This window comes from Dermacentor andersoni, chromosome 5, assembly GCF_023375885.2.
Source record: "Dermacentor andersoni chromosome 5, qqDerAnde1_hic_scaffold, whole genome shotgun sequence".
Lineage (NCBI taxonomy): Eukaryota > Metazoa > Arthropoda > Arachnida > Ixodida > Ixodidae > Dermacentor > Dermacentor andersoni.
In genome coordinates, this window is record NC_092818.1 from 200570907 (window position 1) to 200588843 (window position 17937).

The 17937-nt window shown below is 45.7% G+C and overlaps 1 protein-coding gene across 3 annotated transcripts in view; it reads left to right on the forward strand.

Annotated features, from left to right (window-relative positions):
• Positions 1–17937, forward strand: part of LOC126532357 (uridine phosphorylase 1-like) — a 90237-nt gene that overhangs the window by 44163 nt on the left and 28137 nt on the right. Inside the window, exons 2-8 of one of the 3 annotated variants that reach the window (XM_055071551.2) lie at positions 2–149; positions 2327–2488; positions 2973–3087; positions 5106–5176; positions 5656–5797; positions 7781–7927; positions 9576–9726. In XM_055071551.2, coding sequence (XP_054927526.2) covers positions 2–149; positions 2327–2488; positions 2973–3087; positions 5106–5176; positions 5656–5797; positions 7781–7927; positions 9576–9664 — 874 coding nt within the window. In that variant the 3' untranslated portion in view covers positions 9665–9726. Of the gene's footprint in view, position 1; positions 150–2326; positions 2489–2972; positions 3088–5105; positions 5177–5655; positions 5798–7780; positions 7928–9575; positions 9727–9749; positions 10123–17937 lie in introns of those variants that run through there. The other 2 variants (XM_050180071.3, XM_055071550.2) reach the window with 2 other exon arrangements.

Below are 17937 nucleotides of genomic sequence, written 5' to 3' on the forward strand. Positions count from 1 at the left end.
GACTAGACGGAGGTGATGACGTACAGGCCGAAGCTGGCCTGCTGCGACTGCGAAACCCGCACCTCTCGAAGATGGCGACCGATAACCTCTACCATCTGGCCCTGGCCACGGATACGCACGACCTGCGACATATGTTCGGCGACGTCAAGGTGAGAGGCATCGGATACTTAATCGAAGAAACCTAATTGTAACTTGGATCCGCGGAGCGCGCATCAAGTGACCAGACGACACAAATTCTGAGTATATGACTGGCTTCTCCTATAGTTTCATTTTCTCTCAAATAAATTCAAATTTAATTCAATTTCAATTTATTTCTGCACTTCATACATCAGAAATGCAGGGTACGGGGATAAAAAGCTTTGTCAATTGACAAGCTTCATGGGATCCCAGTACCCTTACAGACAGTCAATGGCAGAGCGACAGTGGTTGTTATCAGTAGAAGAGCGTTATGCAAATCGTGAAAAACTTCGATTCTAGCGATAATGTAAAAATCATAGCTTGTGGAATGCAAAAAGAAAAAGGTAAAGAACATACGTAACTACAAAAGTAAGAAATGTGCCGCATTTAACAAATCCGGAACTAATCAGTAGGGGTACATGATAACGTGTTAACAAAACTACCAAAAGTGCTTCGAAAATGAAATTTGAAATCACTCAGCCTCATCTCCAGGATATTTATGCCACAAGAAATTAGTTAATTCAAAAGTCTGCCTAAATGAAATTTTGTGCTGTTAGAGCCGTGATTTGTCCAGCAGAAAGATACCATCATCCAGATTGTCTTGCTCCGGAAATTGTACGCTTCTTCTGGAGCGCTCCTTAGGTTGCACAGTGACATCAATGAAAAAAAAAATTAATTATCGTGTTTTACGTGCCAAAACCACGATCTGATTATGAGGCAGGCCGTGGTGGATTAATTTTGACCACCTGGGGTTCTTTTCCGTGCGCCTAAATCTAAGTACACGGGTGTTTTTGCATTTCGCCCTTATCGAAATGCGGCCGCCGTGGCCGGGATTTGATTCCGCGACCTCGTGCTTAGCAGCGCAATACCAAAGCCATTAAGCAACCACTGCGAGTAGTGACTTAAATGACGTGTTATTATACTTTAAACTCATTTTGTAGTGGAGCAATAATCTGTACTTGTAGAACTGCTCAAAAAGTAAGATTCTGTACGTAAGGAATAGATTATGTGACGGTGAACCCCAGGGCAATTTGACAGAGTTTTCTTCTGCAATCTGTGAATCTTATATATATTTATGTGCGACGTCGTACCCCGCACTAACGAGCAGTAATTCACTTGGACGGAAAAAAAATTGTTGTACACTAATTTATAGTTGTAAACTAATACGTACCGGCAGTTGCATAACATCCCAACTATTCTAGCTGGATTACGAAGATCATGTTTAATTGGCGAATTCTAGAGTAAGTGCCCATTTGATATTGCGCCAAGTACATAAGTTTCTCACCCTAACTTACTTTTATTTGTACCGATGTTACGATTAAATTTAAAGTGTATGCGTTTCTGGTATGGTGTAAACGAAATTGATTTCGTCTTTGTAGTGTTGATTTACAGTGCGTTTGCTATACTCCAGATATTAAATCTATCGACATCAATGTTTGCGCTAGCGGCTTTAGAGTTCGTATGATACGAAATTCTCCAAGAAGTTCAGCTTCGACGTTTAGGCGTCTGCAGAGACTCCTCAGACGGACAGCAGTCAGGAAGAAGTGCCTCAGGAGCGCAGCCAGAGGAAAGGTAGAGTTGGCACACGCGATCCCTCCCATTTGAAAAATTTCTGCGTGCCAGTTTGTTGTCCGCCCAGCACCGCCCCCATTCGCCCTCCTTTCTAAAAAAAGTTCCTGGCTACGCCACTGTAAGGCCTTGTCGTCAAGCGCTCTATAAACAATTCTGCAGGGTTTGTCTATAAGCAGCCGGGAAAGAGAAAAAAGGAGAGAAGGCAAAATCTGGTAAATATAAAATGTCACATTTGACAAAAGTATCGGGCTACAAATCTATAGGCAATTCTGCAGGAATTGCCTGTGTATTGTCGTGCTCTTACTGCGATAGCAACTGAGAGCTCGAAGCTGGGATGTGCCTTGACTTTCAATTGTCGTCAGGTTATCTCCTGTCCCACAGCTTCACCCTCATCGCATGTTCAAAAAAACATTGCCGATCACCGTCAATATGGGGACCAAACCCATGATTCTAGCGCAGTATGCAGTTAAACGGCATAACCACTCATCGATATAGTAAGTTGTGTAGCTTATGCGCTAATTCATGAGAACGCGCCAAAATGCCTGTTCTCGAAGCGGCACTTCTCACCTCTGCGCAGTTCGTGTGCATGGGCGGTACTCCGGCGCGGATGCAACAGTTCGCGCAGCTGGCCAAGCATCGCCTGGGCATCAAGCTGCCGACGGGTGCCGAGCTGTGTGACATCAGCCACCGGTCGTATCGCTACGCCATGTACAAGTGCGGCCCCGTGCTGTCGGTCAGCGTAAGTTCATTTGCTGTCTCCTCTAAGATGCCTATGAGCCAAATCTATCCTGGTATGTCTCACCACGCGCGACAAGACGTAAAACCAGCGAAAATGGGACACCGAGGAGTGGACACTGAAAAGTTGGGCACGATCAGTGAGAGGGTCGTTTCATGTTGTAAGCTATATTTACGAGATGCCGTTGTTCTCTCGTCTGTGGCTCACAGAGCCGCCAATCGTTGAAAAGCGCGGTGGGATGAAGATCGATTGGCTCTGTAAATAAATTGACGAAAAATAATCAGAAGGTGCGCGCCGGTCTGGTCACACATACTCCTGCATAAATGCCTCCGCCCCAAGGAGCAACTGCTCTACATTCGGAATGTGTAACAACTCACCGGTGTGCAGCCCTCCTGCGGTGCTTGAATGTGTGTGCGCGCAAGGACACTGAGATGGCCTTCTTCCCTGGGCATCGCGCGGATGTTTGGCGGCTTGTCTCCTCGCGCAGCACGGCATGGGCGCACCTTCCTTGTCCATCCTGATGCACGAGGTCCTCAAGCTGATCCATTATGCGCGCTGCCAGGACGTCGTGCTCATCCGCATAGGCACCAGCGGTGGAATTGGTGAGTCACTATTTCTAGCCATCCTTGCCTCCACGCGATCTCACGCAAAGACTAGAAAAATCAGTGGCGTTGTGTACGCAATCGGGGTTAAGAAGGAAAAGGCAAGCCGCACAAAAGAAAATTATTCTCTCCCTCACTGTTTGCACTCTGCTGAAGAGAAGTGCAAGTTTCCTGCTAAGAAAAGGGACTCCACAGAACGTGCGCAGTAACTATTACGACTAAGCTTATGCGAATATCAACTTTTTGGTTGGAAGCAAAGTCGAGGCGAATAGTAATTAGCGTCGAATAACTTGAAACCAAACAGTTCAAATAGTTCTGGGATTTGCATAACACCTTGACATTAAGAGCCAGATATTGACAAATTTAAGAAAAGCTGGTTCTTCGTTTCATTTCATTTATGAAATAGGTTCCCCTCTGAAGTCATGCAGTTTATTTTCAAACTGCGGCTGTTGAGATATTTTCATGCAAGGTGCAAGTTCACCACTTCTTACAACTCCAGCTGCCCAGAAAACGTGTTTACAGGCTCTTGCTCGCTGTAGCGCTTCAGTCTACCTAGATTCTGCGGTGGTTGAGGCCGGGGGAGCGTTTCGCGTTCTTTCATCGTGCGTCGTCGCGATGCTGTGAAGCGTGACTGCGTGACGTCAGCACTCTTTTGCCGTGCTGCGCAAATTCAGCTTGACCGTTTCCACCTACACGCCAACTTGACCCGTTCTATTCCACAAGTGCACAGACGAAAAAAAAATATTTTTAATTTAACAGTAAAATCGGGGTACTTTACATTCGAATTTTGACTTCAAATGTGGCTTCACAGAAACGCTATTTCCCCTCGAAGTGATGTTTCGCGGCAGCGCTTTCAGCGCTGGCGTGAAACCACCTTTAAGGCAAAGTTCACCGTCATAAGCGCGCCGCCGGCCAAAGATATGACGTGGACGGTTTTACAAAGATTATGGCGTTGTATGCTGTTATTTTCACTTGTTTATTTATTGTGTGGCTTATATGCGGAAAAATACGTATATTCGTTCGTTTGGAATACTATAAAGCTTGTAACATTTGAATACGAACTGAAGCGATTATTGAATAGCATAACATTCAATCGAATATTTTTGAAAATTCTCACAAGCCTAATTAAGACATATATCCGAAAGTGTATCAGTATTGCTAAAACCGAGTCGCACGGCCTTTGTGTTTCACGTATACGGAATTGCGTCGAACTTAGCAACGGTACTTTAGGCTAGTTGGCGGGTCATCCTAAATACGCCTACGGCGCGATGTTTGCGTGCCGCTGTCTACGTTTACCGTTGCGCTATGTGAATATTTATCGTGCTTCGCATCGCAAGCGGCGATGCGTGCCACGACACCCGCCCTTTCCCGGGCAGTGCGTGGAGATGCGGCCCCGGTTAATTGGTCAAACGAAATTGACCTGCTTCAGTCCTCGGAGAATACACGAATGAGAGATGGACGTGAATGAATCGGAGTCGCCGCATATTAGAGCGAAGATTTTGTTGGCTATTCCCCATGCATATCGAGGACGGCTGTTTGGCCGAGTAAACGTGGGCCAGTCCCGGAGACAGTGCGCAGTTAAATATGGTGACTCAGTGGGCTGATCCTGCTGCCACCGCATAACAATTGATTGGACAAATTGACAGGATTGACCGGCGTTACGCAGGGCAAGGTAGCGCAACGCACTCAGAGCAATCATACGTCTCACAGCATTTAAGTAATAAATCTAACCAGTAAGTGTCCCCCGCTGCATATCTCAGTAGATCCACATGATAGCTATCGCTTGACTTCGACGATCATCCTTTCCCATGGTTGTTGTTGTTGTTGTTGTTGTTGTTGTTGTTGTTGTTGTTGTTGTTGTTGTTGTTGTTGTTGTTGTTGTTGTTGTTGTTGTTGTTGAGCAGGTGGAATTCTGCCCACTCTTTTTTACATTTCTCGTTCTCTACTGAATATGCGATCGAGCTAAGCAGAAAGCAACGCTAAAGCTGCTTCGCTGACTGCGCCTTGTTCTGTTTCAGGAATCCCGCCCGGCACCGTAGTGGTCAGCACCGGGACCATAAATGGCCTGCTCAAGGAAGAGGTGGAGCTGGTGAGTATGCTATAATACGCTGCGAAGAGGGAGCTGCGAACAGGCATCGCTCCTCGCGCTCCACCTCCCTAGGCGGTTGTCCTGCGAAATGAGCGAGTAAATTCAGCCAGAGTTTGCCGGCATTTGCCCCTTCCGTTCATCACTGTTGTACACATGAGATATTACATTATTAAGCCTTCACTATGAGGACCGAGAGTGCTTTGATACTAATTTCTCTCTTTATTTTTGTCTTTTCGTTTTGTCAGAGAGAGCTATGCGAATACCTTCACTCACGGAAGCTGCGACGACGCACCCGCTACTTACAGTGTATTGTATAGATGTGGACGGGACTTCATAGTTGACGTATTTGCTATTAGACGGTATTGCACTTAAGTGCGTGAGAATAGGCCACGACAGAAAACATGCGACGAAATTGGAATACTGAAAGAGCAACGCGCAAAGAAAGGGTGTGTCGCATTTTCTCCTTTGCGTCGGCGCAGCATATCCTCGGTGAAGTGGTGCGGCGGCCGTGTGTGCTGGACACCCAGCTGGCCAACGAGATCGTCGCCATGGGACGCCACTGCATGGCCGGCACCAACGTGGTGGCCGGGAAGACACTGAGTTGCAACGACTTTTACGAAGGCATGGCACGTTGTGACACAAATCTCTTATGTAATACTTGCTTGTGGGAAGTGCAATGATTCATACAACACAAAACGCAGGCGAAGAGTAAAGTCCGAGAGCAAATTATTGGACTGCTATACGAAGCAAGGGCAGTCGTTTCATCAGCTGCATAATGTGCTGTAAACAATCACATACTATCTTAACTAACAAGCACTTGCTATTATACTGACTTATAATGACTTGCTATTATACTGCTCCAATGTATTACTTAGGATAAAAAAGAAAAAAAAGAAAGGAAACACACGATCTACTCCCATAACCAAATTTTCTGTCCCCCTATTGTGAACTTTGTTTTTGTTCGCCTCCGTTTTATGTCGTTTCCCTACTTTTCTTCCACCAATCCTCCAATCGCCTCTTACTAATCTCTACTGCGGATATGTTTACTTTCCGCCTGCTCTCGCTGAACCGAAGTGCTTCAAGGAGGCCAGTGGTACCTAAATCGACCGCTGTGTAGATATCTTTGCAATTTAACAAAACATGCCCCATCGTTTTCCTAGCTTTACCGTCGCCAAGCACATGCTTCTTCTTCCTTCTTATAACTCGCTTTATAGGTGCGTGTTCTAAGGCATCCTGATCTCTCTTCGAAAAGTAATGAGCTTCCCTTTCAGTTATCATAAATTGTTTCTTTCCTGATTTCGTTTTTTCCTCTTATGTAGTTACTCATGACAGGTTTCTTTTCCGTTGCCGCCACCCATGAGATTATTTCAGCCTCTCTTTCTGCTTGACGTTCTTTTTGTTACTGTGTTGCTCACCGTACAGGCTGCATACTTGCTGGTAAGCTTCCTAGTTCTTTTCCTCCACTGTGAGTCAATGTATTTGAATCAATGTGTTTCCTGTACAAATACCTCAGCACTCTCCCAGCCCACTCACTTTCTTCCATATTCCTCTGTCGTTCTTCGTAATCAATTTTACTGTGAGCTGCCTTCACTTCAAAACTTGTCCAGCCAATATCGCCCTGCACAGCTTCATTTGTAATATTCCCGTGAGTGCCCAATGCGAGACGTCCCACTGACCTTTGGTTGCCATCGAGTCCTGACTGTACCCCTGATTTCAAGAAAACAACCGCATTTCCAAAAGTAGGTCATGGAACCATTACACCTTTCCACATACCTTGGAGCACCTCGTACCCTATTGTATCACCATAGCGCTGTGTGTTTCATTATGGCTGCATTTCTCTTCCGCTTTACTGTTATTTTTTTTTCTGTGTTTCCATATATCTATTACCTTCGTTTATCCATTTACCGAGGTATATATATCATTTTACCCGAGGTATTTCCTGGCCCTGCATTGCCACTGTCTGATCACTGTTTTCATTGAACACCATAAGCATGATTGTCTAACGCTCAATTTTAAACCTAAATTCTTGCCTTCCTGTCCACAGGTATTAGAGGTACGTAGAGGTATCACACAGTATTAGAGGCACTTCGAGGTACCACTAGTAACACAATGTCGTCCGCAAAAAATAAACCTGGAAGCTGCTGCTCTACTACTGTACCCGGCTCTCTTGGCTCGGTACCGCCGTCTGCCGGGCGCCGTTTTACTCACCGACAGCATCAAAGGCTGGTGATGGCGCATGCAACGTCACCACTCCCTCGGTTAGGTGGCGGGAGATTTGAATTTCGAAAGAAAGATATTCGGACCCTTCAGATACAATTTTCTCGTAAACTAAGCATTTTCTTGGCACGAAACAAGTGCTGCAAGGTTTCTGGAATGGTACTTAAACAGTCCATGGCGACTTAGTATTTGTCTTTAGTGTCCCTTTAAGGCAAAATTTGTTCATTCAAGTTATTGCCCACCAACTCGAGGCTTTTCTGTTAGCAGAGCAACTGAACTTCGCCTACGTAGCAGTTTCCGTAACTTTATTCAATCCGCCACGCACCAATGACGCATTGCAGCCTGCAATATTGAGCTGCAGCGCACTTCTTTCACGCCCGCGCGCAGGGCAAGCAAGACTAGACGGCGCCTTCTGCCACTACACGGAGGACGACAAGTTCGCGTTCCTAGAGAGGCTGCGTGAGCTGGGCGTCGTCAACATCGAGATGGAATCCTCGCAATTTGCAGCCATGTGCTACCACACTGGAGTCAAAGGTGAGCAGCGCTTGTTGCACTGCAGAAATTTATTTTTGTATGGCCTCTCGCGCCGTACGAGCGGGTTGCGGTGTTTCAGCGAAGCCTGTCATTCTTGAACGCGGTACGGGCAGAGAAGTAGTTTTTTTTTTTTTTGCGATATTCGCGCTATCGAAGGTCACAAATTGCGCAATAATCAGTGACCGCCTTGATGAACAAATAAACAATGATTCACCTTTTGGTTAACTGGACTGGGCTGAAATTGATTTTGTCAGGTCGTTGCAGTCGAGGATTTGAAATCAGTCCACGCTCAATGCATGTCCACTGATAAAGTATAAGAAGTCTGAGACCATTTAAGCGTTATTTGACACCGAAAGCGCCCACGATAGATTGGCCTTTCACGTGTAGTTTTGCTCAAAGCAGATAAAGTGGCCACTGGAAGATGGAGACCCACAGTGTATGAACAAGCAAAGCCTCAGGAAGCGTTTCAAAAGGGATGCTTTATGGGAAAATTGTGAGGAATGCCAGTACATTTCGCCCGAGATTTCTCAGCAGATATCTCAAAGGCTATATCTGAGTAGAACATCTTCTTGGGCGAGTTGGTTCATGACTGAGAAGGAAATGCCAAACGCGAAAGAAACAAGGACGAAACGAGTGCACAGGACTGGCGCTTACACTCCCAGTGTAATGGAAGTGTGAGCGTCAGTTCTGCATCCTACACGTCTCGACATTGTATTGTTTGCCGCTACCATTTTTCCTTCTCAAAAGTTATATGTATATGGTAGTTTGAAAGATTTAAAGTGTATTTAGCATAAATAAGGTACACAATTACGAAGTACACATTTCGGGGTCCAACAAATGTGTCAAAGGGTTCCTACCGATCTATATTTTAAAAAGAAACACTCCTATGGCAGCTGTTATATTATATTGCGAAATCACATAAAACAAAAGTAGCTGGAATAAGTAAAACAATAAAATACAGTAGTAGGGAAAATTTCACACGTAGGTTAAATTTTTCTAACAATTTTCTTCTTTTACACTATCAAAAACATCCGCACAGGAAAAAAAAATTAAGGTTGTGTGCAAGCATACGCAGTGCTACGCATTGTCATTAAGTGAGTGCTTTAATTTCTTTAAGGATTGTATGCAATATTCTTAGACTGGTTAGATTGCTGTCAAGCCTGTTCCAAACTGAGATGCCTGTAAACTGCGGTGTATGAGCGACGGTGATTAGTATTTGCCTTAGGCAATAAAAAACGACAGCCTTCCCAATAGTGCGAAGTGTGGGGCGAAGCGAGACTGTTGTCAAGGCTAGCTTTTCATTGACTAGTTGATGCATGACGGAGGCGATGTTGTGCGTTGCCAAACTGTAAATGTTGAGTTTGTCAGGGTTTTAAATAAACCTTGATTCTCTAGTTCGTGTTCCGGACTGCGATCATAGTTTAGCTTTCCTTCATTCTATTGTGCAGTGTACCCTACCCTAGCGTGTAGGCTTGCCCCCCAGCTGGGCGCTCTCCTGCACTAGCTGACATCAGCGACTTATAATCCTCCAGCAATTAAAATTAATCCCGAGGTTTTCCCGCCATGTCAGCCTTTTCATATCTGGGTTGTGACCTCACTGGAGCTCAGTGAGTGAGGAAAACACCGTTTTTTTTTTTCATGTGTAAAGGACTGCAGAAAACAGCGCCTCTTTCCCCACCGCGATACCTCTCGCACGCGTCCGCCGTGGACCCAGGATGGGGGCTCGCTGCAGCCTGAGGACTGGCCATTCGCAGGGGGGACGGCCCCCTCTCCCGACTCGCCAGTGCTGCCGCGTATAAACACGAGCACCCCTTAAATGCAGGCGCGGTTCTGTGCGTCACCCTGCTGGACAGGACCCAGGGTGACCAGGTGACTGCGTCCAAGGACGTGATCGCCGAGTGGCAGCAGCGGCCACAGGAGCTCGCCATTCACTTCATGGCGCGCCATCTGGGTGCGACGCCGCGCGCCTGAAGTGTGCGCTACCTCACCTACGACGCGTGCCTGTGCTTTCGGCCTTATGCAAAAAATGCTTCTGCCAACTTTCACGGCGTGGAATACAGTCGCTATGTCACGTCACCCAGAAACAAAGAAACAATGAATGTTTATCTCTACTGATGCTTATTGCTGTTTAACGATGAAGAATAACGAGATTAAAGCTACGGTTGGCTTTAACGTATAAAGTGTTATGTGAGAAAGCTTGCGTATTCTTATTTCGTTATTAGTTCTGCGAGTGTGAAAATGACATAATGCGTACGTGTCTCATTCAAAGATCGCCAGTTGGCATCGTGGCACTACCATTTCCTTAACCTAATAGCGTTGAGTACCACTATTGCATACAACAGCAAGGACTGATATCAAAAGAGATTTGTTGTACTTGAAAGAACAGTGCTACACTGCTCGAAGCCAGATAAAGGTTCAAGAAAACGCAGGGTTAGATGAGAAATATTGCCGCACGCGACTCTTCAAGCGTAGCGCGTGGGAACAGCGCATAAACTATTTAGTACGTTTTGATAGTACTTCTCAGTCTCCTGTGAACTGGACTTTATTTCCTTGATTTTAAATTATTGAATAAAACGTTACGCAGGTAGCCTGCCGGAGGCGTTAGGTTTCAAAAACAGCAGGAGGAAAGTCAGTTGAAATCTAAAAGAGGACTAGAAGATTGGCGGCGTAAAAGAAGGCAGGGAACACTAGTCAGTCCCGTCGTGAGATTAGCCGGGTGCGCGTTTTATCGCGCTTTGCTGGACCAAGTATATGTTTATTCACTCACTCACTCAACACTAGGAAGGAGAGCACAGAATTGTTTCGGAGCAGTAAAAAATACTAAGACTCCATGTTTTGATAACATGAACCACTGATCTTAGAGGAATACTGCAATAAAATATCACTTAGGCTAGGTTACTTATGAATGGGTAATACATACTGCAAGCAATTTCGGCAAAGCGGCAGTGTGCATGTCACGTGTATTTATTTATTTATTTATTTATTTCAAAATACTGCAGGCAGCAGTGCTGCCCAAGCAGGAAAGATTTTTTTTTTTTTTACACCAACCGCAATGACCAAGAATCCACAAAGGCCTTTACACTTGTACAATCGATAACAGACGCTGGCAGACAATTCCATTCTTCAACTGCGAGCGGAAAAAAAGAAAACATCTGAAAATCTTCGTCCTTGCAAAGTATACGGACGGATAACATTCGAGTGATTAATTCTAGATTCTCCGTGTAGGCACGGGAAAGACAAGTTTCGCGCGGCAGACGAATTCTGTTAGATAGATCAAATAAAGCATTTTTAGTCTCGCACTCTTTCGGCGGACACTGAGGGGCTCCAGATTCAGTCGCTGCAGCATATCGGTAACAGATGAAGGAAATCGATAGTCACATACAACAAACCTCGCAGCGAGGCGCTGAATTCGTTCTACACGTGTGCAATATACTCGACGCAGTGTGGGTCCGACACTGCGCACTCAAGGACTGGTCGATGCCTCGAGTTTAACACTTGACGGTGAGTCTTTCCATTTAATGCGCTGATCGCAAATTTTATTAAACGCGGTTGTGCAAACATTCCTGAAATGCTTATCCCATTTTATGTTGCTTGTAATAGTTAGCCGTAGACATTTGACAGACGTTACTGACTGAATACTTTTATTAGCAATGCAATACGTATGAGAGAGTGGATTTTTCTTTGTGGTTATTGTCATCAGAACTGTTTTATTAAAATCTACCTGCATTCCGTTTCGTTCACACCATTACGGAAGCTTACAGAAGCTATTGTTCAGTAGCTTTTGGCAAGAGGAACTATTAACAACACTGTACATCACGCAGTCGTCAGCGAATAATCTTCCTGTAACAAAGTGATCGAAGTTAGAAGCACTACCATTTATATATATTAAAAATAACAAATTACCAAGTACGGAACCTTGTGGTAACCCTGACAAGACCGGCAGGTCAGCAGATCTGACACCTGCACACTCTACAAACTCTGTGCGATTTTGCAGATAAGCCTGCAACCACAATATCAATTTCTCAGGAAGCCCGGCATTCTTTAATCTACCAATCAGTAAGGTGGTATCATAAGAAGCCAACAAGCACTGACACCAAAGACAAAAGGGAAATTACTTGTGCTTAATAAATGAAATAAATAAACGATAAATTAATTGAAATGAAAGTGGATGAAAAAACAACTTGCCGCAGGTTGGGAACAATCCCACAACATTCTCATACGAAGGTTGTGGGATTGTTCTTGCTATTTCTGCTATTCTGTTCTTGCTATTTCTGGATTGTTCTAGCTATTTCTTGCTATTGAAAATTTTAAACCATTTACTTTACACCACAAATTACAATTTAGTAATTGTAACGGGTGACTTCTAGATCCATATCCACTTGGAACAAATTCTGAGGGTGACATCAATTTCTAGGTATGCGTCCCGAAAGTTTGGGACGAAATACATTGGTGTTTGAGTAACTTTTGAGCTACAATGCATAAAAAGGTTTCTTGCTTAAAAAGATAACTGATACAACAGTGCATTTTTACGACAAGTTTGCCTGCGCTTATCTCCAAACTGGTGCTAGTTTCAAAATTTGTTCTAACTGGATGAGTCCTGTGAAATCACTGGCTTCAATTCGTGTATTGCAATATAGCGCTGAATTAATTAGTTTAAACGCTAATTAATCGTACTTGTTGATTAGTCATGCTTACTGATTTCCAGTGTATGTATTGTATACCTTTTCGAGTGTTCCAGCTTAATAAGTAGATTTGGGCCAAATGCCACAGGCGATTTCTTTTTTAATTCTGTTAACGTTCAAGCAAAACACCCGGTATATTCAGCATGACAATAGCATGACAATATCATATCAGCATGACAATAGCGCTTAGGAAAAAGTCACCCACAACAAAAATAATAAAATATTACAAAAGGGCAGACTTTGATGCCATAAATAACGAACTCCAAAATTTTTTTAATGATTTTCAGCAGTCTTACTTATCAAGCACTGTCGATAGCAACTGGGAGTTAACTTTATAAGAATGTATTGCTCAACTTGGAAGCTAGATACATACCAACAGTGCTCGTGAAATCCGACTGTAACAATGAATGGTTTAATAAACGGCTCAAAGCTCTCCTTACTAAAAAGAAAAGGCTTTACAGAAAAGCCAAACTTACAAATAACTCAGAAACATGGGGAAAATACGCACTGTGAGCTAACCAATATATTCAGGAGCTGACGATAGCCAAAGATAACCTCTTTAATCATGACCTTCTGACGATTCTACGATCAAACCCCAATAAATTCTGGCGCTTACTTTCAGTAACGACACATACTAGACAGATTGAACTAATAGATCCGGATGCTAATCTCATTAACTCTGAGAAATGCGCGTCAGCTCTTAACGACTTGACCTCAGTTTTCTCCAACACTAATGACACTCCCATTGAACCAACACCACCACTTTCAGTAAAATTAATGCCAGACATCAAGATCAACCCTGATGGCATATGTCGTCTCATTAATTCAGTACAACTAACCACCTCAGCTGGCTCTGATGGAATTAGCGCCGAAATACTAGTTAACTCGAGTAACATTTCTAGCCAGGTACTACACCTAATATTTACGCAATCCTTAAAGACTGAAAGCTTGCCCGACGACTGGAAAAATGCCCATGTACCAATCTCTAAGACTGGCTACCGCTCCCGTGTTATAAATTATCGCCCAATTTCTCTGACCAGCATTCCTTCTAAACTTCTAGAACATATAATCTCATCCAACCTAATGTCTCACCTGGAATCTATCAACTTCTTTTACCCTCACCAGCACGGCTTCAGAAAACTATTTTCATGCGAGACTCAACTCGCCGAGTTCACCCATGACATTCTGCATGCATTTCATGGACCTTCATTTGCAGATCGATGCCATTTTCTTGGATTACTCGAAAGCGTTCGACCGCATTTCTCACAATCACCTACTTCAAAAACTCGCATCTATCGGAATCCCAAATGGCGTGCTTACCTGGCTTGAACACTTCTTAAAAGGGCGCACACAGTTGCTGTATAGATTGAGGATAAACCTACTGGATTGGCTCTTGCTTTTGGGTATAATTTCTATGAATACTTGTTCAATCTGCGCTACCTTAAGGTCGTGACGAACGACCACTAAGCCTTTCCTGACCAAAGCAGTTACCGCGCGGTTCTCCTCGGATGGGGAACCGATGGCTTGGTAACCGGGTAGTTTTGCTGATTCGTGTGTCTCTTGTAGCATTATTACATCGGGTTTCGATTTGCTTTTAAGGTAATGTAGCAGGACCACTTTTTTTTTTGCGACGTAAGTCCTGCAATTCCATTGCCATATCGTCAGCGTGCCTTTTTTACCGTGTTTGCCTATTTTTGTCTGGTCGGGGAGTGGCGGTCTGAACGGCCCCACATGCTATTGCGGTGTTTGCAGCGGCGTCGTGGAGTTGATCAGATGCGACCCCAGTTATGGGGGCCCCTGAGGTGGTAACTGGCTGCAGTTTGGCTACCCTAAGACTTAGGTTGGCCACGTTTTCGAATTTGTCAAGCCTCGACATTATGGTCAAGACCGCCAGCGTGAGGGTGCCGACGGCTTACGTTTGTTCTTTGAGTACATTTTGCATTTCCGTTAATTTCTTCCCTAGGTCTGCCAGTTGCTATCCGGTTTGGCTGCTAACGGCCGGAGCCTTTCTCTTAGGTGGCGGAGGGTTTTCATCCTCCTCTATGCAATTATCAGTGGTTACTGCAGCTGCACCTGCACTACAAGTACTCAGACGGGAGAATATCTCCACCCTTCGACTATTCTTAAGATCCTGGATTTCTCTCGTGAGGTGTGAGATTAATTCTCTCAACTGTGCATTTTCCCGTCTCATTTCCGCTTTTTCCCTAGAAGCTGCAGTGTCCTCAGATCCGCCGCGGCGCGACGAGCCTTTGACCGCGTCTGCCCAGCTCACCTTGTTGGTCGCCTCTTCTACCGCCGGGTTCCGCTGCAGCGGGACCGCGAACGCGTACGGCTCCTGGATCTGGTTCGGGCCGATCCGGGTATGCGGCTCCATGATGAGGATTTTCAGGTTCTCCAGCGGGCCCTCGAGCGCGAACGGGGCCTGGTCTCCCGGGAAGGGCGTCCAACTGCTTCCCTCGTAGCCTCCGATGCTAGGAATTCTCCTTCCTGTTGTCGTTGTCTTCCCCAACGTCGTCTCTTGACTATATATGGCGTCTTGAAGCGAGCCTTGCAATTCTTATCGGCCGTTAAGTGCTCACCCCCGCAAAGTTGGCAAAGGGGGTTGCACTGGTGGTCGAGACCTGGGTTGGCCGAGCCGCAGCCTCTACAGATGCGGTCCTGCGGACTGGGGCAGACGTCCATGCGGTGGCCCAGTCTGCCGCATTGGTGGCACAGGTCGACTTGTTTTCTGTACAACGCGCACCTTATGAGTGCGCCTCCGTAGCGGGCGAAGGAGGAAATTTTCAGTCCGGAAAACAGCGCGATGACCGTGGTGGTATTGCTGAGTCGTTTCGCAGCGATTGCCGTACGATTCTTGAGGGTAACGACCTGGGCGGTGATGTCCCGGGGTGAATCTTCGAGAGGTATACCCCTGATGACTCCTTTGGAAGTTAAGTCGGGTGCCGATTCGTATGCGTTTGTCTCAAAGGCCTGGTCTTTGACCACGAGGCGCTGGTGTCAGTCTGCGTTGGCTTCACGGGGGGTACTCACTACGATGATGTTCTGCTGTACGTTGAGGCACATGGTGTCGTCTTCCCTGTGCTCCCCGGGTGTGCCAGCAGCCTGGTAGACGCACGAGGCTACTCGGGCCGCTCCTAATTCGCCAATCTTGAGGCCTCCCTTCGGACGGATGATGATCTTGAAATCGCCCTTCGGTAGATATGGCATGCGGCTGGCCTTGGTCGACTGCTGTTTCAGCTTCTGCTCGCGCTTCTGCTTCCTTCCACCGGTGACGAGGTGGGCGCCGAAACTGCTCGTATCGGATCTCTCCACGGTTTGCTTTTTCGAGCCGACGGTACTCCAGCTCGTGCCGGCCTCGAATTCTTCTTCGGAAATGTTCTCCCCTTGCGCGAGAACCTCCACGTGTTCCGTCGGCGACGGAGCGCGCGCCACATGTACTCCTTTTTCGCAGGTGCGCCTATAGGCCGGTGTGGCACAGACGGAAATTTGGCTAGAACTTCGAAAAATGGGATTCACACCTTGGTATCAGCTGCAGAATCGTGGTAACTTGCTGCGTGAGATGGTAGCAAAAGCTCGGTGATTTTCGGTGATTTCCCTGCGAAATCATTGAACAAAGACGGAGCCGACGTGAAGTGGATCTGCTTTCTTCGGCCACCTTTTCTTCTTCAGAACGTACAGAACAGCATTGCTGAAAGATTGCACAGTATTTTTCTCAAAACCTTATCCTATGCAGTCTCTATGACGCTCTGCTTCTGATCACGAGGTTATCTTTCCGGCTCTTAGCTAGGCAGGATCGAAACAATTTTGGTGCACTTTTCAAGGTAACCGGTGTGGATTACATAAGTTTTCGTCGCATCACAAAAAGAAAACACAAGAAACAAATCAAAGGGAGTAGATGAGTACTGGCTGTCGGTCCCTGTAACACAGGCCACCGGCACCCAGCGTTGCCAACCGTCCGACATTCTTTTCGGGAGAATGTAGGGCATTTCGCTCTGCTTTTGCATTTTTAATGACGTCGGAAGTAAATCGTGGGAAACACAAAAACGCACGAAATGTGGCGAACCTCTGAACTGAGAGCACGACGCACTGTCGGCATCAATTGAAACGTGAACAGCGGAGACCGGACGTAAAGTGCGCCCCGTCCGGTCATCACCATTGGCAGGCGCGCACTTCCCTTCCCTGCACGGTGATGTTTCTGTTTTATTTGAAAGCGAGAACCGATGACGCCGCAGTAATGATGACTGCGCAACGCGCACCTTTCATTTGGCATAGCACATACGCTTTCGGCGCACTGGGCGACACTCGCCCTGTGGTGTGATACTGTTGGAGTTTTCTTTTCTCGCTTTCAAATAAAAGAGCCAGAAACGAAAATGGGGAGCATCGTCGCGCAATGCATTCAACCGGGACGAGCTCGCTTGCCGATGGTGGCGACCGGTGCGCACCGTACCTTCGCTTGTGCTGTTCGCGTTTCATTTGACGCCGATAGTAGAACCATAATGCATGCACAGCGCATATTTGTGGTTGAGCTGCTCAATAACGGCTAGGATGATAAGAGAACGTAATCCCTGTATGTAACTCTGTCCAACCAGGCAGGATTGACGCTTACTCTACAGACACGTAGGCTTTGCAACTATTGGAAGATGTTTGTCTTTTGGCAAGGACTGCAATTAGGTGCTGCAGCTCCAGCTTCGGGCCAAATGCAATTTATATTCCAACACACAATTCTCTATTTAAACTGAATAATTATCTCGTTAGAAAATTGCTGTACCGACTGAAATGTAGTCGGTTGCATTTCGGAAAAATAAATTCTATTTAATTTAGGAATCAGATTTATGGCATCATAGTCTTTACAAAAATTGCCCGAAATTGGCACGTTAAAAAAATTGAAGCACTATGTTGACAAATCATATCTCACCAACAATAGAGATCTTGATTCTGTAAACTGCATATGCTAGAGCATCTAGAGCAAGTTTCAGCTATAGGTGAGACGGTTACAATTCTTGCGATGGTTTTGCAAAAGTCCAATTCGCGAAGCAGTGGAATATTTCAGGGTGGTGTATAGAACGTATTTTTTGTGCCCTTCAGATGTCTCAATAAGTGCAATTTAAAGAATAGTGATATTTATTTACAGAGCTGTAAACTATATGATACCCGCCGCTGTTGCTTGGTGGCTATGGTGTTGGGCTGCTAAGCACGAGGTCGCGGGATCGAATCCCGGCCACGGCGGCCGCATTTCGATGGGGGCGAAATGCGAAAACAGCCATTTACTTAGATTTAGGTGCACATTAAGGAACCCAAGGTGGTCAAAATTTCCGCAGTCCCCCACTA